Source organism: Pleurodeles waltl, chromosome 4_1 (assembly GCF_031143425.1).
Source record: "Pleurodeles waltl isolate 20211129_DDA chromosome 4_1, aPleWal1.hap1.20221129, whole genome shotgun sequence".
NCBI classification, from domain to species: domain Eukaryota; kingdom Metazoa; phylum Chordata; class Amphibia; order Caudata; family Salamandridae; genus Pleurodeles; species Pleurodeles waltl.
In genome coordinates this window covers 185,767,530-185,795,414 of record NC_090442.1, presented here as the reverse complement: position 1 = coordinate 185,795,414, position 27,885 = coordinate 185,767,530, and the positions used below count along the sequence as shown (strand labels likewise).

General features: G+C 42.7%; 1 protein-coding gene across 1 annotated transcript in view; it reads left to right on the top strand.

Moving 5' to 3' along the window:
- Positions 1-27,885, top strand: part of LRP6 (LDL receptor related protein 6) — a 591,871-nt gene that overhangs the window by 5,187 nt on the left and 558,799 nt on the right. The window contains exon 2 of the mRNA XM_069228018.1: positions 21,320-21,713. Coding sequence (XP_069084119.1) covers positions 21,320-21,713 — 394 coding nt within the window. The remainder of the gene's footprint in view (positions 1-21,319; positions 21,714-27,885) is intronic.

The window sequence follows — 27,885 nt, the reverse complement described above, 5'->3', positions numbered from 1 at the left end:
TATTCCATTCTGTTTGTATTAAAAATGCGATGTCGTTTTTATACCTGCTTAAATCACAATGAATCCTTAATATTACTGCACGTTTACACATTTTAGACACACTTCCAATTTGTTATTCGATGTTGTACATTTATCTAAACTGTTCTAGTAAGGGTAGCCTTGTTGTGAAGCAAGAACTGCAGAAATTAGTGAAGTCAGTTGTTTTACTCTAGCTTACTGCAGCATATCTAGGTCTTCACGCACTCTTCACAGGAAAGGAGCCTGTCACTGGCTCATTAGTGTCTAGTGTAGTTTCTACTCCAATACGTGATCTTCTCTCCATGTGTTTGCAGTGAGAACGAACCTTGACAAAGCCAGTAGGTCGTGCCTATGAGAGCTATTGGTTTTGACAATGTTTTGGAGCCATACTGTACAGTAGCTCTGCTGCTGCGCAGTATAGCTAAAAAAAAATGAGGAAAAAAAGCGCCATGACACAGCTAATGTTTTTTCATTTTTTTTTTAAGCCAGGGAGGGTGGTGGGACTTGAATGAGGGGAGCCAGAAGGAATGGGGGCAACCACATGGGCAGTGGCGGGTGGGAGGTACAAGACCAACCACATGGACAACGGATATTGGGTTGGACGGCCGGGTGCAGCCATATGGACAGCAGAGGAGGGACGTTGGCAAGCATACAAACAACTATGGTCGGTGGGAGGAGTGGGGCAACCATACGGACAACGGAGGCAGGTTGGAAGAAGAGCTGTTGGGCAATCACACTGACAACGGAGGTTTGTCGGAATGGTCGAAAGCAAGCAGGTGGACAGCAGAGGGTGGATAGGAAAGGCTGGGACAAGCACATAGTCCACGGAGGACTAGGGCACGGACACAGATAATGGTTGGGACTGGCAGAGGAACTCGGAGGAAGGAGCCGTACATAAGGGAGACAGCTGAAAACTGCTCACACTCTCGAAGAGTTCTTCAAATGGAGAAAAAAAGTAGTGCCTAAGAAATTAGCAAGACAGGAGTAACGTGGATATGCTCCAAGTGAGAACAAAAATATGAAGAGGAAGAAAGTCTGTGGATCTGATGAATAAGAACAAATGAGTGAAAATAAAGCTGACGAATGTTAGACAGTGGGCGGCCTGTCAGATAACAAAAGGCCTCACAGGAGATGGTGCATGTACAGCCTTAGGCAAGATCTAAAAACTGTATAAAATAGCTCCAGAATCTAAAATATTACATGTTCCATCTGACCAGGAGGGCGAAGCTCTGGTCCGTTGATGAGAATCCACACTTGGCGTATTTTTTGAATGCTAGTTTGCATCAAACATATGTAGACGTCTATGAGGTTTTCAAAATGTGTTTTTTCTTTTACAGTGTAATAGCCATACCTTGCTGCGCACAATTGAACTTTGTTTATGAGCTTCATCTCTCTTCAAGTACTATGTATAGTTCGTTTTCAGAAATGAGGGTGAAGAACCGTGCTGAAAACAGCGAGGTTTCAGTGGGCTGTTGGAAATTGACGCTTTTAGGATGTATAGCATTGACAAACAGCAAGTTCTTAATTTGATGAAGGTGGTGCTGCTGTAAAGGAGATGATAGCCACTTTTAATGTGCAAGTGCTCCGTTTGATAATTTATGTGACAAGTTTTATTTTTACTATGTTTTAAGTCACCTTTCCTGAAGCTGCTGCTTTTATAAGCAACAGTCAGTCTTATCTCGTGGAGATCGTGTATTGGTTCCTTTGTCCAGCCTGTCGCACTGAAAACTATTTTATTTGTTTTGTTGTATAGTATGATTGCCTATTAAATATTTTCATTACTATGGATAAGCACACTGTTCTGATGTAGCACCAGTCAGGAAGGTTTTAGTTGCAGGCTTGTCTAAAATAAATCTCATTGCGTCACAAGCGTTTGTAACTAAACCAAAAACAAATAATAATTTGAGTGAACTCTCGAAACATTCTATCACGTTCACTGTGATTTGGTTAGTTTGTTAGAAGTTAATGTGGACATTTACGTGCTTTAATGAAGAAAGGTCTTTTCTGTGATGAGGGCATAGCGTTTTATACTCCTATAATGTAGTGATAAATCCATTCCCAAATAGGAGTAGCCTGTTTTTAAGTTTGCAAATATTCAAAGCAATTTGGGCCATTTTCGAGCCAATACATAGCATAGGATTTTATATTGATTAGGTACTTCTTTTCCCCGTACAGCTTCTCGCCCTTTAAGTATTTTCCGAAACTGTCTTGCAGAAGAGTGGTAACTTCTTGCTACAATTTCTTTTCTACAAATTAAGACCAGTTACATTTGGTAAACAAACAAAAAACGCATTCAATCTGGAACTAGACCACAAATGATTTCATTGTGGCCTGTAAATTGTCCTTATTTAGAATGAAGCATTACAAACGCAAAAGGTGCACATAGCTCCTTCCAAGGTGTTAAAGAAAAGATTGAGTTGAAGGTGCAACATTGACAAGTGATGGTGTTACTTGCTAAGGATTGAGACAGAACTGTACAGACTCTAAATGTAATGGATTTTATGTTTAAACAGAGGATGGATTGTTGGTGTGTGTTGTGAGGGAGGCCATTTGAGTGTCGGGGAGCCATACTTTTAAGTTTCTGATACTCGGTTGAATACAGGGGCATTGATTGACAGGTAGATAGGTGGCTGCGGTCTTCAGATCACTGTGCTCATGATAATATGTATCGGGAGACTTCTTGAGAGTCTGCATTATGTGGAGTATTAATGAAGTACCATGGGGCTGGCAGACAGACAGCTGGCTTGTGGGGTGGGGGTTTGATAGGTTTATCCATGGTGGTGGTGAAGAACTGAAGAGACCATAAATGAGTCTGCTCCAGTAATCCAGATTGCTTGCTATTATGGCTTTAGTAGCATGACAACGGGTTGTGGGTGAATTTTAAGGCTGTTTGGGGGCTGAAGCCGGTCAGAATTGGCACTGGAGCTGAGTAGAGATAACCGGTCTGAGGTTAGTTTTGAGGCCACGGTTCCTTAATGGGGTGCATATTAGGCCATAGAGATGTGGTTGGGTTAATTGGAGGGATGCATGGAAGCAACCTGTCAGTCTTGAACAAAGGGAGAGATTTAAAGCTGGCCAGTGTCTGAGATCATATGAGATTGTGATTTGCAGGTGGGGGTGTGCGTGATGCGCAAGTGTTCGGGTGTTTGATGTGGAGGTTTATAAAAGTTAAAGGAGGAGGGAATGACACTGAGGAATATGGCTTAGAACGAGGAACAATGAGGGCTCAATACTGAGCCTTGATGGTGTGGGCAGGGCATGGAAGCTCACCAGGACGGACAATGAATGAAGAGAGATGGATCCAGTGATGTAGTGCTGAGACCTTAGGGTGGGTTGCTAGAGTAGCTAGCATGGTATGTCATCCATTTTATACTCGCAAATTGGAGTAGATTCTTTTTATTTATTTTGTACAAAACCGACCTTGGAAAAAATATTGATAAACTTGTGTGCGACAGTCATTGGAATTTTAGAATTGTAATATTAGAAGACATCTGTTGGTAGATCTGCATTAAGGACGGTGTGCTTCCTAAAGTGGAATCTTTAGGTGGGTATCTGCTCATGATTTCTTGTGTACCAGTCAGTCGTTTGGATCCTTGCTGATCATAGAATCTGATTTGCGCTTGATATCTGTATCCGGGACTTAAATTGAAGAATATTTAATTTAACCCATTAAAACTTTGCTGCTAGAACACGGTCATTGGGTTAACTACATACATCTGAGTTCGGTGGTAGTGGGAATAAATCTCAGCAAATACCTGAGCAGACTAGAGCATCTTTGAAGCAAGACTCTTCAGGCATCCTCACCACGTTGGGGGAAGACCCACGCATTTTGTGTCTAGATGATGAAGTAATAGGATGCTTAGAAATTTCTCTGATATATTATAATGTTTTTTTTTTTTTTTTTTTTTTTTTGTGAGTTGGTATTACTATGGAAACAGTGTAAAAAAATTAGTCAGTATGCACTGTCTGACCTTAAGGATTGTCTTTGAGCAGGTGGTTCTTGGTCTGACAGACTGAATGGATTATTCTACCACTTTTGAAATAATGGTTTTATACGCACAGTATTGCAGCCGGTGGAGGAGAAAAATGTGCAGCTTAACAGAGCTCATGGTTGGACTTCATTTGTACTGCTGCTTTTAAGCTCCGCTGGTTTGGACTAGAAGGGTTTTTTAATAGTTTTGAGTGATGTAAAGCTCTCTTGTTACATATGAAACTGCGTTCACCAGAACAGACTCCCATTGTTGACATGAGCAAAAATACAAGATGTCTGGATATGGTACACTTTGTACCTTTCCTAGTTGCTTTATGGAGAAATGTGATGAACTGCAATATGAGCGGAGGTGGTTATTATTTTTTTTATTTTTTTTGGTTTGTATAAAAAATTTGGAAGCATCTCAATAGCATTGAAGCTTGACTTACCAGAACCATATTACAGTTTCCCCTCCTTTCGTTAAATTCCCTGATAAACTCGAGCTACTCTCATTTTATTTTTTAACGATGGCTGTGTTGGTGTTTATATAAAAAAAAAAAAAAAAACTGACAGTTGTGGTGTATTTATTCATATATATATATATATGTGTGTATATATATATATATATATTTTTTTTTTTTTTACACCGTACATAGCACACTTTCGGCCATTATTAGTGCACCGCAGCACATTTATTGGTCTGGATAAGACTTTCCAAGTATGTATACAGTGTCCATCGCAGACTGGAGTCTGATTTGGTTTGGCCTTCCCCTTAGAATGCTAAACCTTTTTTTGGCTATTTGGGGTAATTAGCGCTTAGACATCTGTGCTTTTTTTTTTTTCTTCTCTCCAATAAGGAATTCAAACCGAATTTGCTTCCCTTTTCCCTACATCCTAGGGATTCTCAAGGTTCCCTGAATTTGAGGGTTCCCCTTGAAACTGAGAAAATAGGCAAAAATAGCTATTTTTTATTGTTGCGCAAAATAGGAAAAAAGTGCTCTTAAAAAAAAATTGTCATCCCTCTACCCCCTCAAGAAATGGCATCCACAAAAGGTTTGCTGTGCGAAAATCAATGTCTTCCTGGTTTACAGGAACAAGCAGAGCTGAATAAAGAAAACACTATTTTTAACTACAGTTTTGGTATTTTTCGAGGAGGTAGCTCATTTATACTAATGTTTGGGCTTTTTTAGCCCACTTTCAGTTTATAGTGGAAGCTCCTGTGAGATCCATGGATGATACCGGGAAGCTATAGATTTAGAAGACTTGCTTTGGGAAAGAAGGCCTGTATTGTTTGTAACATTATGTTAATTGAATCTGCCTAGCACTCCTACATCTAAGCTTCTTGTGTCTGTTGGAATAGCACATCACAAGTTCGTTTACTAAAGACGGATGTGAGAAAAGACCTAATTCATTGATTTAAAAATAAAATAAAAATAAATAATAATGTTTCCAACATTTCTCTTAAACAATTACAGAAGTTTAATCCTTTAACTGAAGAATCGTGGAATTCCAAAACCTAGGTGCTGCAACAGAAAATGCCCTGTCTGTGTGTGACTAATTACTTCTTTGGGACCTTTAGTAGGAAAGCAGCCAAACATAGTGATCTCTGTTCAGGATGTGCTAGGAGAATTTATTCAGGATGTGCCTGGGGAATTTAAAGGCTAGGAAAGTAGGGATTTTCCGGTAGGCTTTTGTCATGGCTCTCATGATAACCCTGTTAAATATAAGTAACCAACGATCACCGAGTTGAAAGTAAATCCTTTAAATTCTTTTTGATAGTCCGAGGCCTGTTCTCCGAGTCTCTCTCGAACTTGTTAGTATGGGGTTGTTTTTGAGAAGATCGTTATGTAACCTTTTCACAGGTAGTATTTACCAAGAAAGCCAACTTGGGAAAAAAACATAACTGTGCAGTTGGTTTGATGGTGAATTAATGATCATTGACTAATCCAGTGTATCTTTGAAGTTGTTCTAGATCTCTTTGCCAGATGAACAGGATATCATCAAAGTCTGCCCTTGTATTGGCTCCACCTTTTGGCTTCTGTTGCTGCTCCACACCCCTGAATAATTGTTGAAAAAAAAACATTGTTGTGTACTCGAAAATCCTTATTTTCAATAATCATTTGATCTTTGACCAGGTCGATTCTTATCTCATATTTAGTCTTTATGAATGTTTTTATAGGCAGTCTTTATTGTTAACAAAGTAACCACAAGCTATTCTGTAGCTTGATTAGAATGTCATTTGTCTCTTGTATATAATGAAGCAAATCACTGATAAATGGTTGAAGCTAAGAATAAATAAATGTATTCACCCACATGTGAGCCAATTGAATCTATTGCCGAATTTATAGGACATCCTTTGGGAGGGAAGCCACCCTTGTGATTGGTGGTTACTAAGATGGTCAGTCTCGAAGGTAGCTTCTTTTGTGCACATTGTAAGTAGTCCTTTTGATAAAGCATTTTTCCAGTATTTGTGTGTGTATATATGTATTTGTGTGTGTATTTATATGTTCTGTCTTGCGTTTTGAGTTTTTGATAACTTAAAGGTATCGTTTTTCTCTTTAATAATATAGGCCTCTGTGTTTGGCACCTATGTTTCCTCCTTTGCTTCCTTCCTAATAGTGATATATATATATATATATATATATATATATTTTTGAATGAATCTTTCAGATGTTTTTAGTTGCCCATTTTTCCTGTATCATTGTTTTTTTTTTGTGTGTGTGTATATATATATATATATATATATATTTTAACTGTTACTTAAAGCTCTGGTAACTGCAGTAAAGAATAAGGTTGAGTGAAGGGGGATGCTACTATAAAGTCTCCATAGGTCATTGTTTTTTCAACATTTCATTCCTCTGAGATGTAGTATTCCTAGTGTGCTAAGATACATTTTTTTTTTGTAGTTCACTCCGAGTGAGGCAGGTGTATGTTGTTTGAATCTTTGCTTGTGCCTGATGTAGGAGGCTGACCTTCTGTGTAGCGTGCAAAGCTAGGCACACTGTGCAGGGGGTCCAGGCAACAACACATTGGTTTACAGAGGTAAAAACTAGTCCACTTAATGCTCTATTTTTTGTATGGTAGCTTGGTCGAGCTTTCAGGATAATCTTGGAGAAGTGCAAAGCATTTGTTGCACTCTCAGCAGCAATAAATGAGACCACAAACTCTCAAAAAAAAATCTGAAGACCAATTTACAAAAATACGTCAGATTTTTATTACAAAAAATTAAGACCAAGCTCCTCTAAATCGTGCAAGTACTTTAAGTTCTGATTTTTGGGAGTTTTTATTAAAAATAGTCTTTTTGCGCGTAATTACGCACCATATGAATCAATGCAGAAAATACTTTAAAAATGCATATAAAATCAGGCAGTGCATTTATAAAAGGAGACAGGTATGTCGAAGTTGTCGGTGGGCACTATGGACCAGCTGGAGAAGTTTGCCCAGCTCCCGGTTTCAGCGAGAGCAGCTGCAAAAAGTTGGAGCTGGTGCCAGGTCACTGCAGGAGACCACTTGGAAAAGCACTGCACTGGTGGACTTAAAGTTAAGTCCGGTGGGTCCTCTAGGAGTGTCAAGATCGCATATGGTGGGGGACCCTTAAGGCACAGGTGGATCTTCAGTGCAAGGCACAGGACGGCCGGTTACAGAGCAAATCGCTGAGCCAGGAGCTGAGTGGAAAGGTGCCCTTGGAAGCAGAAGGTGTAGGTCACTTTGAAGGTTGCCTGTAGGTCAGCAGGTGCACTAGACTGGGGCTTCCTTCTGGTCCTTTACCAGTCCACAATGGACTGTCCTTTTGGGCCTCTGATGTGAGGTGACCAATACCCAGGGCTAATGCACGGTCTGGCCACTGAAGGATGCAGTGCCACCAAACTTGGCACACTGGCAGGATTTGTCCTCACGATCCAACGGGCAAAGTCTGGTCCGGATGCGTTGTCTGGTTACTTGGTCAGCAGCTGGTCAGTGAAGTGGCCTACACTGGGTCTTTGGTTCCTTGATGTTGTGATGTGATGCCTTCACTCTGGAGGGAGATCTTTGGCAGTTTGTAAAGAGTGGATGTCCTCTGGGGGATTGCAAGCAACCCCTCAGCGACGATTGTCGAGCCTTGGGTGCAGCAGGCAGGGTTTGGTGGCATTTTTTGGTGCAGCAGGGCTTAAGTCCTCGGGCCTTGGGTCTTCTTTGTTGCTGGTCTTCTTTTTCCCTTGAAATCTGATTTCTTGGTCTAGGGATTCCCATTAAACAATGTTTTTGGTGGCCGTTTTAGGGGGTACATAGTAGTGACCAATGGCTCATATTCCTGTGGGCAGAGGTCACTCCCCTACACCTGATTGGCTATTTTCCTTCCATGCAAAATGGAGGAAAATTAAATTTAGAGGTCACCTCGTATACAACACCTTGTGGGTGGTGGAAGCTAGGACTGACCACTCCTCCTGTCCGTTGTCTGGTTTCCTGCTGTTGCTCCTGCCAAAAGTTGAGGTTTGCAACAGGGACGTCCATCTGCTGCTAGCGTCAGACCTGGTGTGGTAGTTTCAAGGGTGATAAGCCCTATGAAACTCGCTAGCAGGGCAGTGTGCATTCCTGAGGGAGGGGATGTTAGCACCTCCACCCAGGAAGGGCTTTCTTCTGGGTCCCAGAGAGCAAGATCTCTCACCCCAGGGACTCTGAATCTTGTCTGGTGGTGACAGGCTGGTTGTGACCGGCCAGCAACCATGCCAGGATAGTTAGCTTTTGTGGGGCCAGCTCTAAGGTGGCCCCTAGGTATATTTCTGTAGTAAATCCAATACTGGTACCAGTTATCATTAAGTTGTTTCAATACCAAACAATCCAAGGTTCAGAGTAGCCATCATGTAGCTGCGAAACTTGTACTGACCAGTGTCCAGCACATGTGATTAAAATGGCTGCTCTGTTCCCTTACTGTGTCCCGGTTTAGGCAAGGACACAGTAGGGACATATTGCCCATGCATCTATGCCCACACATACAGTATAGTGCACCCTGCCTTAGAGCTGGAAGGCTTGGCAGAGGGGTGAATTATCTATAGTGCTTGCAGTGTGTAGTGGACAGGGCACACAGGGTACTGCAGATTTCCCGCACCTTATTTGCCGCTTGGCCATTTGCAGGGTTAGGTCTGTGAAACGTGCTTCAGTGCAGGTGTTTTTCTGAAGGGGATAGAGTCCCAGTATGCAATGTTCCATTATGTCCCAATGTGCACGCTCATTTAATGACCTAATTAAGTCAACGACTTACGCTTAAAAGGGCGTTTGGTATCGGCATGCCCAAATCATATGTAACAGATTTGGTTCCTTGTTGCGGCAGCGAGGACAAGTGGATGGTGCTGAGGGGAAGAGCGCATAAACTTTCAAAGGGGTCAGGTAAGCCCTGTGAAAAATCATGCACTGAATACATTTGAATGTTGTTTTGCGGGGTATATGGGTGACATATTCCAGTTGGAATCGCCACTCCTCATGTAGTGTTCGGGCTGTTCCTGTTTCCCATTTATCTCGTAACAGTGACAGTAATATTTGATGGTGAGGGTGGACGCCTCTATAGACCCATCAGACTAAGTTACTAACCCTTTTCATTTTGTGGTTTGCTTGAACTAACCTGTGTGTTTTGTGGCTCGACCTCAGTATATGTCCAGTGTGTCCTTATAAAGTGGATGAGTTCGGTGTTGTGAGGAAATGGGTCCCGGGGATAGCATATACCTGAATACATTTGTGATGTGGAAGTAATGAGCCCACCCCAAAAACTGTTGATACCCCTTTTCCTCCCATCGCCAGATATGCGTTGTGCATATGGAACTGTAGTTCGTTTAAGGCTGGGTGCCGTGTGCCAGTATGTAATGGCATTGTGTTATAGTAGTGGCAGCTTTTGGAGGGAACTGGTTTCCCCAGGTAATAATAGTGAGTGGAGGTGGCCATTATGTAGTTGGGAAGGTGTGTAACTTATTTCTTGTAAATTAATGCCTGCCAACGAGTGAGAAAACCACTGCAATTGTGCTACCAAGCAGTATGACCTGAAGTCTGGTGTGCCCATTCCTCCTTTGTCGACTGGCAGCTGTAATTTGGAAAGACTGATGCAACGCTGTCCCAACGCCCAAATAAGATCAGTTAGGAGTGAATTGAGTGTACGAACAATGGTAGATGGAATAATGATTGGGAGATTAACAAAGTAGTATAATAGTTTGGCTAAAATGGTCATGCTCCCAAAAGTTAGATGGCCAGCTACTGATGTGGAGAGTGACCAAAAACTTGACTTGGGATCGTTGAGCTGCTCTTGCTTCTAAGAGATACCCGTAGAGGAGGTCTGTGTGGGTTCTGTATACCTGAATGCCCAAATGGAAAAGGTTTGTTGTGCCACTGGAATTTGATTTGTGCCCAGTGAGATCATGGCAGAGGGTATAGTATCACGAAAAGAGAACACTTTAGATTTGGCATGATTAACCCGGAGGTCAGATAAAACTCCAAATAGATTGAAAATTCAGATCCTTGGTTATATCTCGGGTGTATACGAGCATGCTGTCAGCATATAAAGAGACAGTGTGCCTGTTGCCCATCTGGGATATTCCACCCTGTCCCCTCTTGGCACAGTTTCTGTACAAGCGGTTCCATCGCCAGCACGAATAGTAACTGGGACAGAGGGCAGCCTTGTCTTGTGCCTCGAGATATTGAATATTCAGATTTTTTTTTTTTGTCTTTGCGCGTTTGATTAAATGTTGAACTTCCACCTTTGAGCATATGAAAAGATTGATGTGCATTCTGCGCTATATATATAATAACGTGAATATTCAGACAATGTTTCCCTGTTCTGGCCCGTAGGGTGTGCATAGAGTATCCTGACCTAGTTTATAAAGGTGGATGGAAAATTAAATCTGTGTAGGACTAAGAAAAGATGATCCCATTCTAGGCAATCAAAATCTTGTTGCAGGTCTAACGAGATACAGCATGCCACGGAAAAAAGGGAGCCTGCTGTCTCCATAATTTGATAAAAGCATCTAATATTCAATGAGGTACTTCTACGGGGTATGAAACCACGTTGGTCAATATATATTTGTCCTGAGAGCAGGGGAAGCAGCCTCTGGACAGCACCTTACTAGAATTTTATAATCTGTGGTCAAGAAAGACAGCGGTCTATGTGAGGATATGTCCACTGGGTCCCTGGCCAGTTTCAAGAGTGATGTGACAAGGGCTTGGTTAGATGCCGACCTGCTTCCATATTTTGCTCAGTGTAGTTTTTCTAATCGTGGGACCAAATAAGTGGCAAATGTAGAATAGAATTCTTTAGGCAGCCCATCTACTCCTGGCACCTTATTATGTGCAATGTTTTTAATAGCCTCTTATTTCCTCAGGTGTTATAGGGACTGCAAGGGTTGTGCCCGCTTCTCCTAATACCTTTGGGAGCTGTAAGTTGTCAAAATACTGTTCCCTTGCATCAGGTAGGGAGCAGGGCCCTTGTGATATAACTTTGTGTAATATGCCTGAGGAGAAGTTGTACACGACGAGTTCCCGATGGCGACACCACGTGTAGTATGGGGGGGGGGGGGTTTAGGGGGCTGTATCATGCGGGCCATTAGAGTGGCGGCCGTATCCGCTTCAGAATGGAGCTTGTTAGCTTAAGAGATGTGGTTAAGTGCTCTAAGCTGTTCAAGTGTTTGTTTGTTGTATTTTGACTTCTTGCAGTTCTAGTGAGCGCGTGGGTGATTTGACCACTTCCTGTTACAGGGTTCCCATGTGGTTTCCAATTTGGAGTAGGTGTGCTAACACAGTGTGTTGGACCCGGACGTCTTTGTTAGGGACACCCCTGTTATTACCACTTTAAATGCGTCCCACTCAATCAGAGGCGTCAAAGTTGTGACCTCGTTAGTGGTGAAGTAAGTGTCAATAGTGTGTCCCAGCTTTTCACGAAATGTCTTATCCTCTAGGAGGGACGGCTGCAATTGGCATGTTGGGGTCGGTGCTGGGGCCCGGCCCCATTCCAGGATCATCTCCAATGAGTTGTGATCTGGGAATGTTTTCCCTAGGTAAGTTGCATCTAAGAAGAATTGTCAAATGATTGGGCATAGTATATGATCTAGTCAGGCATGAAGGCCATGAGGGGGAGGGAAGGGAAAAAAAATAGTATTCCCGTCAACCTACATTGTGGACCCTCCAAATATCCGCCAGGGACCAGTATGACACCCAATGTGTGAGTACCAGGGCCTGTCTGGCCGACTTAGCATTGGGTAATGGGGGGTTGGGCTGGTCCATTGAGCCATCCAGTACTGCGTTAAAGTCCTTGCCTAAGAACCAGGGGATGTGTGCCCAGTCAGCCAGGACCCCAGGTAATCGTTGCAAGAAGGCATCTAGTTCAGTATTTGGGGCATATACACGCCCCAGAACTACCGCTATTCAATCTAACAGGTCCTGTACTAAAACATACCTCCTCTTTGTCAATTGTTGTGGTATGTGATTGGAGAGGGATATGCTCCATGATCCAGATGGCTGCCTCTCGGGCTAATCCCGGGAATGTAGTAGTGAAGAGATGCCCCCTCAATTTCGTAACTGAATTAATAGTTTCAGAAGCTGATAAGTGTGTTTTTCCGCAAGTATATTATAGAGCCCTTCCTGTGGTGTAGCTGCTCTAGGACTGTCTCATTTGTGATGGAAGCCCAAACTTTGAACGTTCCATGTCAGTAAAGTGTAATGTTGTATAACGGTGGACATGTTATGGTTGTTATAATGTTCCCTGCCAGTGGGACATAGCATATGTTGTCTTGGTTTTTATAAGCACACGTATGCTTGGTGTGTGAATGAAAAATGTCCCAATTCTCGGTCCAACAAGAAAGTTCTGTTTGACTAAATAAAAACAACCAACATATAAAACAATGAGCTGTTGCTAAAGGGTGTGGGGGGCAGCAAACACATCTGTAACTCATGCGTTGGCCGTGCCTGGCTTGGGACTGACTCGCACCTTGTGATTTCACCAATCCCACCAGGAGCCCTTAGTGTGGTGTCCCCATGCTGGTTGCCCCATGACTGTACATTATGCTAGTGATCATACCACCTCAGGGTCCACCCTTCTGGTATAATTCATGCCAATCCCAAGCAGCCTCAGAGGTATAGAAGAATAGTGAGCGTTCCTAGTATATGAGCTTCAGTTGAGCCGGAAATAATAAAGCATATGGGAGCCCCTCTGTATGAAGCTGCTTCTTCACCGATTGGTATGACCCACAGCATCTCTGTACTCCAAGGGTATAATCAGGGAAGATTGTGGATAACACAGAAGTTTCAGTGAGGCGAGACATTTGCCTGGCCATTTGAAGAATATAGTAACGGTCTCTGAAGTTTGGAATTCTAGCTACCTTGGGCTGGAGTGGCGCCCCAAGAGAGGGGGGCATCGGGTTGGCACCCTGTGTTCTCGCTCGACTCCAAACATCTGAGATAGGCCCTGGGGACGCCGCGACATGTTTGAGCTAGTCCTCTATGAATATCGTTGGACCCCTCTGCCCCCTCCGATATTCTCACATTGTTGTGGCGTGCTCTGCCCTCTGCGTCTTCAGCCCTGTCATGGAGCAAGTCAACTCTCTTCTGAAGTTCTTTAATACCAGCGGTTGTTGAACTGTTGTGGGCTTTTTCCAAAATGGTCCCCTCTGCAGTGTGGACTCTGTATTGCAGTTTGCGATGATCATCTCGTAATAGTCCTAGGTCCCCTACTAGGGAGTCTAAGCAGTGTTCTATGGCTGTCCTTGAGTCTCTTATCTCCCTCAGAATGAAGCCTAGCTTATCCACGGTGTATGACTGATCGAAGGGGGGAATACAGTCTGCATATATTGGCGGGGAGAGGTCTCCGCCTGACTGTTGGGGATGGTTCTCGTCCTGTCATATCACTGAGGGGGGTTTACCTTGGTGCGGTCCATGATCTAATTGTTACATGTGGTAGTACCTGTCCCTAAGAGGGAGGTCCCCCCCCCACTGTGGCCACCCTGATTTCATCACCTAGTTGTAGTGTCAGTTAAAAATGTTAGCCAGTATTTCACATTTCACCAACCAAGTTACTGAGTGGTCTAGGCCGAATCCAGGTGCATGTGTGATGGTTGTATGTTGTGCAGTCTGTACTGTCTTAGTAGGTTACAGCCATGTCATTTGCCCATTAAGAGCCGCTGTCACGCCGACCTGGGCCCCCTGCTGGCTGTAGGGGTGATATGCAGTTTAATAGTCCATTGGGTATCGCAAGGGGAGCATCTACTGGGGTGTACCTCCAGATGTTCAGAGGACATCAAGTTGACCTTCCACCCCCCCCCCCTCTCAGCCAAGCTCAGTTGGGCCTCAATTAGCAGCTCTCTTGTCCACAACTCCTCACCATTTCCATGTCAGGCGCAGCTTCAGTATGTAAACTGTCTGCAGGCCACAGGAAGCCCTGATGTATTCCCCTGGGTTTGTCATCTCCAGGCTGGTTGGCCCCCTCTGAAGCAGGCAGCTGCTTGCTCCTCTCTGGTCTCGGGGCCTAGAGACGTATTTGAGTAATTTGCTGAGGCCCTGTCTCGTCGATGAAAGTCGGTCCAGCCAATGCAGGCTTTATCTTCTGCTTCGTGGCTCATCCGGTCTCACCGCCACGCAGGTAACCCGAAGTGGGAGCCCTGTAGCCCGTCTGGCACTGTACCACCTGTTCTGGACAGCTGCAGCTAATTTGCAAACAAAGGACCACTTTTTTTTTTTTTAAGCTATCTAATTCACTAATGGGCCACGTAAATTTTTATTTTGGTGCCTGGGTCTATTTTCAGTCCTATTCTGCCCCTGGAGGTGGAATAGCATTCCTTGAATTGCACGCCTATAGTAAATTACTAACTGAACTCTTCTTGCCACACAAACTGCAAATAAAAAGTATAACAGTTGACATAAGCAAGCCAATTCAAAGTGCCGGTTTGAGCGTAAAGGAGATACACAAAAGGAAAACGAAGTTTGCTTGCAGTCAAAGTTACTGGCAAATGTAATTATTCATGTAACAGGGTTGGTCCCCAAATCGGTAACAAAACCCCCCTAAGAAGGGACAATTGTAAAGCGGTTGCCAACTAAAAGAAAGGATTTTTGAAAGGCAAGCCCATGAACGAGTGATAGTATTTATCGGGGCGTTTAACCACGTCCATCACTAACACGCCAGAAAAGCAGCGCTTGCTCGCTACTATGCTCGACCTAAACACTAAGCTATCGGAGACACTATAATAGCATTACCATGCCGTGTGTGTGCGCCCCTGAAAGTTCAAGCTGTGGCAACAATACTGGAGCTACCGCGGGTAGATGGATTAATAAAATAAATCATAGTTGTGTGGAGGGCCAAGCCCCTCTTCTGTGGAAGCACACAACCTCTGCCTGTTCAAAACATGAACTCTTGGCTACTAACCTGAGCAGAGCCACCGCCCCTCTATTTAGTACTGCTGAAAGTCCTTTTGTAGGTTTCTCACATTATGGCTGGCAACCGGTGTGCTGTTTCAATAGAATTGAGACTTTTCATGATGGGTAGAGTTTATGGTGGTGTACTCAGATAAAAAAAAAAAAAATGATCATCTGGATGGATAAACAGAATCAGATCTTTTGTATTTATCTCTTTAGGCTGTCTGCAATATTAAGTTACCAGCATTGAGTCATAAACATGCCTGAATCCCATTGATTTTTAACCCCTTGGGTGCCCCGGACGAGGTGGTCTCATCTGGATATGGGGCCCCGGGGGGAGCACCCCCCCCCCTTCCACCCCCCCAGCACCCTTCCCACCGTGACGTCTGATGACGTCAGCATGCTTCCGCGCGCTGACCTCATCAGCCCCCTCCCCCCAAGCGCTGGAAGCTCAGCTTCTAGCGCCCGATCAAAGGAGAATTGCAAAAGCATTTCTCCTCCGATCACGTGGAGTGGGGCAGAGAGGCACGAAAGGAGAGGAAAGGGAATTTATTTTTTTGTTTGTTATATGAAATAAGGGGAGCGGCCCCTTGGGCAAGGGCCGCTCATTGGGGGTACAAATTATTTCTAGGCCAAACAATAAAAGAAAATACCAGTATGGGCCTGGTTATGCCCCCACCTGAACTGAAGGGGCCAACGGTCATTCAGCTCTCCCCTGCACACTAAAACATCTTATCCATTGGCAAGCAAGAGGACATTTGATTATTTTTGGTTTTTGTTTTACATTTGGGCCATGAGAGCTTGGTAACTCTCAAAATTCCACTTGGAATGGTGAGGACTGCACTTTTTCTTACTTTTGGAAGCTGCCATGTAGAAAAATCCACAAGACCTAGACACATCTAAAAACTAAACCTATAGTTGATTCCAGGTTGGACCCCACACCATTTCCTTACCCACAATGCCCTGCAAACCTGCAACTTTGCTGGAAAGCACACATTTTCCCCACATTTTGGTGATGAAACCTTCCGGAATCTGCAGGAATCCACAAAATTCCTACCACCCAGCATTGTCTCATCTACACCGATAAAATTTCTGCTGCACTTGTCAGCCTAAAAATGTTTTTTTTTTTTTTATAAACTGCCCTTTTGGACCCACTTTGGTTCCCCCTCAATTTCGACGTGTTTTTGGCTCTTCCCTGTCACAAACACTTGGCCCACCCACACAAGTGAGGTACCATTTTTATCGGGAGACTTGGGTGAACACTGGGTGGAAGGAAATTTGTGGCTCCTCTCAGATTCCAGAACTTTCTGTCACTGAAATGTGAGGAAAAAGTATTTTGTGACCAAATTTTGAGGATTGCAAAGGATTCTGGGTAACGGAACCTGGTGAGGCCCCACAAGTCACCCCATCTACGATTCCCCTAGGTCTCTAGTTTAAAAAAATGCACAGGTTTGGTAGGTTTCCCTAGGTGGCGGTTGAACTAGAGGCCAAAATCCACAGGTAGGCGCTTTGCAAAAAAACCTCTGTGTTCTTTCAGAAAATGTCATGTGTCCACTTCGTGTTTTGGGGCATTCCCAGTCACGGGCACTAGGCCTACCCATACAAGTGAGGTACCATTTTTATCGGGAGACTTGGGGGAACATAAAATAGCAAAACAAGTGTTATTGCTTCGCTACATTTTTTGCTTCCAAATATAAGACAGTGTAAAAAAAGATGTCTATTTGAGAAATGCCCTGTAATTCACATGCTGGTATGGGCACCCCAGAATTCAGAGATGTGCAAATAACCACTGCTCCTCAACATCTTATCTTGTGCCCATTTTGGAAATACAAAGGTTTTCTTGATACCTATTTTGACTCTTTATATTTCAGCAAATGAATTGCTGTATACCCTATATAGAATGAAAACCCACTGCAAGGTGCAGCTCATTTATTGGCTCTGGGTACCTAGGGTTCTTGATGAACCTACAAGCCCTATATATCCCCGCAAACAGAAGAGTCCAGCAAACGTAATGGTATATTGCTTTCAAAAATCTGACATTGCAGGAAAAAGTTACAGAGTAAAACATAGAGAAAATGGCTGTTTTTTCACCTCAATTTCAATATTTTTTTATTTGTTATTTTTTGTAGGAAACCCTTGTAGGATCTACACAAATTACCCATTGCTGGATTCAGACTTTTGTCTACTTTTCAGAAATGTTTAGGTTTCTGGGATCCAGCATTGGTTTCAAAACCATTTCTGTCACTGACTGGAAGGAGGCTGTCCCAGTAAAATGCCAACATTGTGTTGAAAATTGGGTTTTCTGATTCAAGTCTGCCTGGTTCTGAAAGCTGGGAAGCTGGTGATTTTAGCACTGCAAACCCTGTGATGCCAATTTCAGGGGAAAAAACACAAGCCTTCTTCTGGAGCCCTTTTTTCCTTTTTTTTTGGCTAATTTTTTGATCTCCTTCAGGGGAACCCACAAAGCCTGGGTACCTCTAGAATATCTATGATGTTGGAAAAAAAGGACGCAAATTTGGCGTCTGTAGCTTATGTGGACAAAAAGTTATGAGCGCCAAAGCGCACCCTGCCCCAAATAGCCAAAAAAAGGCTTGGCACCTGAGGGGTAAAAGGCCTGGCAGCGACGGGGTTAATGCTTTGTGTATGTCACGTATGACTGCTGAGGTCATCTGTCTCTTATTTATTCCCTCTCTTCCCGCTGTCTGTTTTCTACCAACCTGTCCGCTTTTCAACCTTTGTGTTAATTGAGACTTCCCCAACTAAGCCTAGCAAGGGTCAAGAGTGCTTCTTCATTGAACTTTGTTATAGATGGAACTCTGTGTGTGGCGGTATCCACAGCCTCAATCTGTGATTTTCTTCCAGTTACCTCTTGGGATGGGATGGTAAAACGAACTGTTGCTCTAGTCTGGTGCAATATAAAGTTTACAGTAAAACACTCAACAAGGCTACTTTTTATTTTTTTTATTTTTTATTTTGATCTTTTTTTGCTACTAGCCCATCCTCTCTTGTCACCATTTCCTCCCTCCCTTTTAACCTCCTGCATTTATTGTTTTGTTTTGCAGAGTGATTGTAATCGATTTTTGTTTAGGTTTACAAAGTGATTGTAAACTTGTGTCATGTATTAAAAATAGGCTTCTAAGACCCCAGCAAAAAGCGTGCCACGCAAAAACTCATAATGATGGCATGTTGGATGGCCAGACACCTTGTATAATGCAACCTGAGTGTTAAATTGCCGTATCAGTCACCCCCTGCTCTGCTTACAAAACATCATGAACGTATACGCTCCTCTCGGGGATGCACCGGAACTTTTGAGTGTCTGATTGCCGCCAGCAGAATGCCTTTTTCCCCCTAGGAGAAGGGTAATTCAGCGCTCCTTTGGCTCTTATTCATTGCCACTACAAGATGGGGCTGCTACAAGATGGGGCTCTAAAGTTGCTGCCTTATCCTACCTGTCCGCTTGCTGCTACACCATCTGTCCATCAGTCCTTCGCACTGACAAAACTCAGGCTTCTGAGGGAATGCAATCACTACACACCGCTGGTCCTAAATCCAATCTGGAGCTGTACCATCTACTCCAACCCAGGAAGGAGGCATGAACTTTGCCAAGTAATGCCATGTAATCAAACACACTATGGCTGTTAGTATGACTTGGGTTTCAGGTAGTGTGCCAAGTTACAAAGCTTCCCAGCACACAACTGCACGTTTTTTTAAAATGTGTGTAAGTAGTAGAGACGGCGAGCCACTAAAGGCTTGAGACAGAGGCCCGGCTTTGATTAAAGCTCTAGGTCCTCATGAACCTTTGAGCCCAAAAGGAGCCAAGAATTTTTTAAGCTGCTATCTATCCTCTACCGCCACGTGACCAGAATTAAAAAAAAAACAAAAAAAAAAAAAAAAACTTTCTTTTGATTTACTTAAAGCTATTTTGCACAGCAGCCCGTGCTGCAGTACAACAGCTTTAAAAACATTGGTAACGCCAATAGGCAAAAGCTATTGGCTCTGCCAGTGCTTGTTTCCGAACATCAGTATCCTCCCATCGCAGCCTCCGATTTTAAAAATAGCAATTACATGTATGAAACTATTTTAAAATTGAACGTTTACAAAAAAAGGTAAAATGTTTTACTTCTGAATCATTTCACACTAAGGGCCTAATTAGAGTGGCGGGCCGAGGACTTCCACACTTGCTGTGACGGTCGGACCACCACACTCCAGACGGTCTGACCACCGCATTACAAACATGGCGGACGGACCTGTTAGGCGACTGCTTTCACCACCAGGAACATCGTACCCGACGGGCTGACGGCAGTATGAGCTGTACTCCGCCACGGCGGCGCTGAACTCCTCACCACCTTGCTAAGTACAACTCAACTTTCCGCCCGCCTTTCCATGGTGGTCATCCTGCCATGGAAAGTCTTGCGGAAAGCCAGTGCAGGGGTCCACAGGGGTGCCTCCTTCCTGAGTTGGAGTAGATGGTACAGCCTATGGCATGGGCATTGCAGGGGTACCTCTGTCAGCACCATTGGAATGTGCACTGTCTCCTTTGCTGGTGTGCTATGGTAAGGGAGCCGACACCAATATTGTAGCTCTGTTCCTGACGGTCAGCCCTGCAGGAACATTGCAATATGCTTTTTTGGAAGGGGGGGTGATAATTTTTTCCAAGTTCGATGACTGTTGCACCATTAGGCATTACAGGAAGCTCAAATAATTGATATTGTAGCTTTTATTTGAGGTAGAAGACTCCTTTCATAAAGGTCTATATGATTTTTGGGGCTGCAAACCACAAATTGATTTAAATAAATCACATTTTGCTTGTCTTTTGGTAGTTCTTTGCTGTTTGTGATGTTTTCAAGAAATAATTAAGGGGGAATGAATAAATTAAGAGTCTGCATAACTAACTGTTTGATGGGGACTCCGCCCAGCCAAATAAGCCCAGGCGTGCTGTCCTCCAGGTGTCTCTAACATGGTCTACTGCAGTGCTTTCATGTTTTGTGGAGCCACTTTAACCAGAATGTTATTGAATATCACCACACAAACACACAGGAGATCACTGACACAGCAGAGGGGTGAACCTCCCCACAAAAAACCTACCCAAAATGTATGACCTTTGGAATGGTAGATCCGAAATTGTGTGTATTTAATCTGCATTTTACCATACTTAATGTTTTGAAGAAATGCTGTGACAGGAAGACGCTCTTTACTTTTAATAAAATTGGTAAAATGTACCTCAAAACGGTGAACTGTAGTGTTTGATGCCAGTCACGCTAACTAACGCATTTCCTAGCTACTGGCATGATTGGTTTATATGTCATTTTATTTGAAAGATAAACTAGTGGTGGATGGCACAGACCTGTGGCTACAGATTTAGTGTGAGTACAAAAATAACGAATCCTTTGCACTCCATTAGTCACAGGCAAACTGACCTGTGCTAATTCCGTTTGGCTGTGTTTGTGTAGCCGGTTTAGAAATCTATACCCTTCGTTCTTTGGATGTAGCTGGTGTTAGTTATACTTAGTCATCACAGTTTTGAGTGATCTTTATACAACCTTTGTGCAGAGTAGAGCTCTCTGTTCTTAACGTAGTTTAGTCGTTTAAGGCCCATTTTGTTTTGTCATCGGATGCTCAAACCTGTTCATTTGAACCTTGATTTTACCTTTGCAGGTCTGAATTGGGCCTGTAACCCTGTTGCCTCCTAGAAGAACTGGGATACAGGAATGAACAGCGTGGTGGGCTTGAATTGTTGTGACTGCATGGATGACTGGCACCTTTGTGGGTATTTTGAAATAGTTTTTGTGCCGCTTATCTCTTACTGCAGTTTTGAAGAGCGCTATAGATGGAATGAGGCACCGACCTTAACTATGAACTACGTCGATTTGTCTAACGTTCAGATGCTTGAATGGGAATTATTTCAGCATTTTTTTACCAGTTGGTTTGAATGAGACATCAACTAACATGTTTTTCTCACTTTTCCTTTGACAGCGACACCATTGCTGTTGTATGCTAATCGGCGTGATCTTCAATTGGTGGATGCCTCTGGTGGCAAAGGGAATGCCACTGTGGTGGTCAGCGGTTTGGAGGATGCTGCTGCTGTGGACTTTGTGTTTTTACAGGGCTTAATATACTGGAGCGATGTAAGTGAAGAAGCCATTAAACGGATAGAATTCAACAAGACTGGTGCTGTGCAGACTGTGGTTATTTCTGGACTTGTTTCGCCGGATGGATTGGCTTGTGACTGGCTAGGAGCAAAACTCTATTGGACTGATTCCGAAACCAACAGGATTGAAGTGTCTAATCTTGATGGAACTTTGAGGAAAGTGCTGTTTTGGCAAGAGCTGGATCAACCGAGAGCAATTGCACTGGATCCTGTAAGAGGGTAAGCATATTTAAACTTTTTTCCATTGTGTTAAAAAATGATTTAAAAAAAAAAATATATGTAAAGTTTGAGAAGAAAACTAATTTGTGCTCTTGGAATTATATCTGCTTTAGCATTTCAGTTGATGGAATTTAATTTCTTCATTTGATTTGAGGTTGGTTTGCAACCTTAACATTTCAAAATGTGGAAGATGGTATTCTTTTGTGAGGTGTGGCTTCTTGTTTCTCCTCTTCTAATCAAAAGTGAAATAATATAAGTGCTTCCATAACTTGACTGCTACTGTCTGAATCGGCATTCAGTTAGCTGCATTACCACAATTTACACCTTCTTTGAGTTATCCATATTTCTGGTTACTTGGGACTATGTAGCTGTCCAGATATCGACCTGCTCGTGACTTTAGTAAGTGACCCGCATCTCTTCTCAGCTTGCGTAATTTTTTTTCTTTTTTATTTTTTTACTGCTGGCTCCTTTTGATATTAAACTCTGATTTGAGCAGATTACTCGAGGTTCTTGTGAAAGTTATTGTATTTAGAATCGATGATTTAAATGCATTTTCGTTGAGTAGGGAGACCCTTTGGGTACTGATATGTGTTAGTTTGATGAGCATACACCCCATCAGTTTTGGTTCCCCCGATGTATGTTAAAATATGTAGTGTCTACATTTCCTTGGAGGGAGGCTTACGCAGATCAAAAATCTTGAATGCTAATGAAATTACCATCTAAAACCAAACGTTTTTCGTCCCATAAATCAAATATAAAATGGTATGAAATTTCCTGTGATTCATTTTCAGTTGTTTTTAAATTTGGCTAAAACATGTGTTTTCGATCAGTGTTATTGCACAATGTGTTTAAGAATTTTAAGTCTCTATTCTCAAGGGAGGGGAGCGAGAGGAGTGAGCTGCCGAGGATTGAGTCATCGCAGTCGCACGCTGCAAAATCAAAATAGGCAATCTGGACACAAAACTAACCCAGAGATATTGACATTTTTAATGGATACCTCTGCTGTGTATTTAAAAAAATGTGAAGACAATTAGTCACCCACCAACCTAGGCGGCATGCTAACAGTTTTCCTCGCTTGTCTGACATTGGGGACAGAGGGACTCCCAAATATTTTTAGGTAGTACTTGTGGTGGAAATGCGTATCTCCATATGGTTATTTTGGGACCCAGCATAGGTAGATAAAAATCCTTATAGATCATCCAGAGTGATGTTTAATGCTGGATTCTGATGGGCTATTAAAAACAAAATGTGCACAGTAATTTTAGGGACACCTATTAATCCCACTGGTAAACATTTATTAGCCTTCAGCTTTCTTCAGGACCCGGATATAGATATATAGCATAGCCTGCAAGCCCCTATTTTCTGTAGTAGTCAGAGCTTCTGCCCCACACTACTTTCTCACCTAAGTGCCCCCAATCCCCTTGGTTTCACCTCTCCACATACCTGCAGCGTGAGTTGCTTACAACCTGGATCAGTAAATAATAAGGAAAAAAGTGCCCACACCACTTTCTAAGCCCATCTCTTCCCTTCTTTAATCATGCTGCACAGCACCAGGGATGCTGTATGTCATGGCGAAAAACTATTGGCAAATCCAGTAGTAGGAGTTACATCTTGCCTAAGCCAGTACTTGTTTGTGGTGGTAGAGCATGGAAGGCAAGTATGTGTCAGGTTTATTTTTATTGTATTAGAGGATATTCATTTTTGGCTGAAGTCTACTTTATATTTTAATCTTTTGGGATTTCTTTTAAATAAGGCGGTTGCCAGCTTGTTGAATTTGAGTACTTTGAGTTATGGCCAGTTCATACATTTGCCTTGCATATAAACACATTTACAGTAGCTGATTAGTGTTGAGTTAGGTAATTTAAGGAGGTTATTGTAATATGAATTATTATTAAACACTAGTGTGATGTGAAGAGAAGTAGAGCGGTTCTCAACAGGAAGAGGGTTCCAGGCTAGTGTCCCCAGTAAATGGGAACAATTGAAAGTGCATCTGGATGTTTGGTTATAATTATAAGTTATCGTTGACATAGCATATGTTGTGAGGTAAGACCTAACTTTCAGAGAGTTTAAAGCTTTTGAATTTCAGGATTACCACCTTGTGTAGAGCTCTGTTGAAGGTGATTGACAGCCTGGTTTGTAGTGGTGTTGTGAGGTTGAGGTGTGGCTGGATAATTGCAAAACTGCCGTTGTAATGAGATTTTGGATTTTCTCCATTGGAATGAAATATTATAGGGGCGTAGTTACCAGACAAATTTTACAGTAGCCAAGTATACTATGGGCTAATGTGGAAATCTGTGTCCTTGCTGTGTGCAAAGAGATGTTTTGAATCTGAATATACATTGACTGAAAATCATCTTTTAGCGGTCTGTTGTCAAACATATTGTAGACTGAACCAACACAGTTGGGCTTTGGGCCAGCCCACTGCTTACCATTGTTTTTTTGCCATTCCCACTTCTTAATAAATGACTTTCCTTGGTGTTCCTGCATCTGTTTCCCCCTGCTGGAGCATAGATTATCATTCTTTTGATTAGGTGACGTATCCTTCCATGTATGTTATTTGAGCTACTTATTTAGGTTGAGCATAGCAGCGCGTGGGTGCTGCTTTTCTGACGTGTTGGTATGTACCTGGGCTTTTAACCACGCCCATTGCCGCAAGCAAGATCACTCGTTCATGGGCTAGCCTTTTAAAAATCCTTTATCATTGGTAAATGCTTTACGTTTGTCTCTCCTTGGGGTGTTTTTGTACCGCCTTGGCCATCAACTCTGTTACATGGATAATTGGACTTTTGCCTATAACTTTGAATGCAAGCAAACTTTTTTTTTCTTTTGTGTGTATCCTTCGTGCTCACGCTCATTGTGGCTGTGGCGCATTAAATCGGCTTGCTTATGTCATCTGTTATTTACTTTTTATTTTCAGGTTGTGTGGTAAGAAAAGTCCAGTTAGATATTTACAACACTAATTAGCTCCAACTCTCGCAAATGCGAGACCTGTTGCATTGTAAATGCTTGTTATGTCTTTGTTCTTGCACTCCATGGGAATTAAGGTGTGTGTGTTTTTTTTTTTTTTTTTTTTTTTTTTTTTTTTTTAATGTATATTTTTATTTTATTTTCCCTCTCCTGGTTTCTGCTTCTCTCCTCACATTTCTTCCCATGCTCTGTGTTACTTTTCCACATCCTGGTCTGTGGCTGTCCGACTGCCTCGTTCTGTTGCATCTGCCTCACGACACTTACCCCACTGCCCTAGCTCCTCCGTTTATTGCTGCATTGAACGTATTCAGGCAGCTCTAAAGTTATAGGATACAATAAAATGAACTCCTGCTCACTTTACTTACAGAGCAACTAGTGGCTTCCTTACTGCTGTTTTCCTGCAGCTGGTCCTGTCTGTAGTAGTTCATGGTGTTTTTGTGAGCTGTGTGCTATATTTATTTTAGAATATTGCCACTTTTGCTAGTTGTTTCTGTTCAGGCTCCAAGTGGAGACCGGTGCTGTGTTGCTGTTTCACTTTTTAGGGTCGAGCCTGCGCTGCATGCGCATGCGCATGCGTATCGCAGCAAGACGCTTTAGTTATTAGAAATGGGCTCGGAGCCCTGTCGACGTAACGTCAGTGTGTTTCATTGGTTCGTGGGCTTGCCTAGTAAAATCTGCTTGCTTTCATTAGTGGAAGGCATGCACGCGGCATGCCTTTTCATGTAGTTAGCCCTCCTCTAGCGCAGCGACCAAGTACAGAAAACATGCGAGGCTCGCTGTTTTCTGTCGGATCGTGGACTACATTTTCTCTATTTTCCCAGCGCGATTTTGCTTGGCAGAAGTCGAGCGCTTTACACAGTTAATTTCACTTTTTTGGGTTATGTACATAAAATCACTTTTGCCGATAGATGAAAAGTCAGGTTAGGAGATTACAACGCGATCAGCTCTAACATGAGCAAACGCGAGACCCGTTGCATTGCAAATGCTTATTTTTTTTGTTTTTCCTTCTAAACTGACTTTACTACCTCGCGGCTCCCACCAGTATCTGAGAATGAAACATGACCGTCCTCGTGTTTATTTGGAGAGGCAGGGCAGGAGAAAATAATATGGAAGGTCTGCCTTAAGTCACATTGTGTCGCCAAGAGTAATGCTGGCTCTTCCCCGAGTTTCCACGGAAGGAAACGAGACCGGAGTTGTTATTCGTCTGAAAAAACCACAGCTGGTTGCATATTAATCGAAAATACACTCATCGCAGTATTGCCGGCACGTGTGGAACACTGTTTTTATTCGGCAACAAGATTTCTTAAGGAAACTTAACTTAGTTTATTCACAGCTCAGAGGAAGCAAAGTGTACGCTCCTCTCGGCTACATGCTTGCTGTGGAGAGGCTACGGAGTCTCTTTGGGAGCTACACGATACGATCCCTCAGGTACTGTGGACAACTGCTCATACGCACGTATTCATCGGAGTGGGCTCCTCTGAGCCTTGTTGCACTGGCGGGTTTATTTTGATTGGGCCACAGTGTGCCTCCCAGTACTCTTCAAGTAAAGGATGCACGTATGTGGGAGTGTGCCCATTTTACGGTCCTCCCTGAAATCGATGAAGCCCTTTGGGAAATTTGTTTCCTTTTAGCTTTTAGAAGTTGCCCTTTTTTCTTTTTCCTTGGAAGTCTTTCAGAAAAGCATTCCTAACTATCGCCCACATGATCCGCTCTCACACATGACTTTTACTGAAACTCATCTTAAAATATACATAATTGGAGAAATAGTGCTATAATGTTCCAAGTGGAGAAAAGCGTTTCTAAAGATTGCTTCTCCCCCCGCCCCCAAAAATAAATCAGTGAAAATACTTGTTGCCCCGTGAGTCCCTATAACTTGTACATATTGCCCATGCATGATTTTGGCTGTTATCTACTATGCTGGAACTGAGACTGACATAATTGTTTATTGCCATAACGTTAAGGAGGGGCTTACCTGTGAATCATTCTTCCAATCATTTCATTGAGTTGGTGAAGACACATATTGCTCCATTAGTTCTATTTAATACATTGTATATACCCCATTTTTCGGACACGCCTTACTCTGACATGGGACTAATATAAGTGAGATAATTCTGTGTTTTATTTGTGATCAGTCTTCTCTCGGTGTCAAAATTTAAGCGTATCCGACATCTGTCCTGTAGTGAGGCCCTGGCTGCAACTCCATCTAATACAGCTTTACTTTCCAATACAGCAACATCTCAAGATTTTCCTGCAACAGCAATGGATACCATACTTGAAGAACTTGTGGCCATTAAAAATGTAATATCTTCGGTTAACAATGACGTTTCAGCTCATACTCAGGAAGTACAATCTCTTTGGAGTGACGTTGCTCAGTTTCATTCAAATATGCAGTTAGTAGAAGGCTGCCTCTCTGAGGTTGAATCTCGACATGATAATATATCTGAACAGGGTAATGACATATGGTACTTCCAGCAAAAGATGATTGACTTGGAAGGTCCAGTAGAAGGGACAACATTAGAATTACTGGTCTTCCAGAGCAATTGGAGAATGATGATACTTTCTCATTATTATGATTCACAATCTGACAGAGCTTACTTTTTCCCAACCACTTGAATTTCATCGTGCACACGGTGTACACTTAAAAAAAAAAAAACCTCTGCTCATTCATGTCAACCTTGTCATATTTTGGCTTACTTCCTTCGTCATCAGTAGGCTTGTTAAATCATAATGGCTGCAAGGAAGCATGGTCCTTGCAGTTATGATGGTGTGCATAGATGATCATTACTGCTGACTTCTCTACTCCCACCAATCTCAAGCGAAAAACGTTCTTGGCTTTACATCCTAGGTTAAAGAAAAGGCACATCAAATGTGGTCTTTTGGAACCTGCGACTATGATTGTAATGTATGAAGGGTAGACCAAGGAATATTTTGATCCTCATGATTTGGAATCCTTTCTGAATGGTCTAGAAGACGGCAACTCAGGAATTGAACATAAACGTAGACCGTCAGCAACAACTCAAGATTGAAGAAAACCTTGGTGGCTGGGAAACTCTCAAAAATGGTCTTCTGGTAGTAAAATTAGAACTGGGAAGGGTTCGCAACAAAGAGGCAAATCGAGATCGCCATTGAAGTCCTGATTATATTCTCATTTGATTTCCTCTTTATTTTTATGTTATTCCTTTCAAATGGATTAAAATGTTTCTCT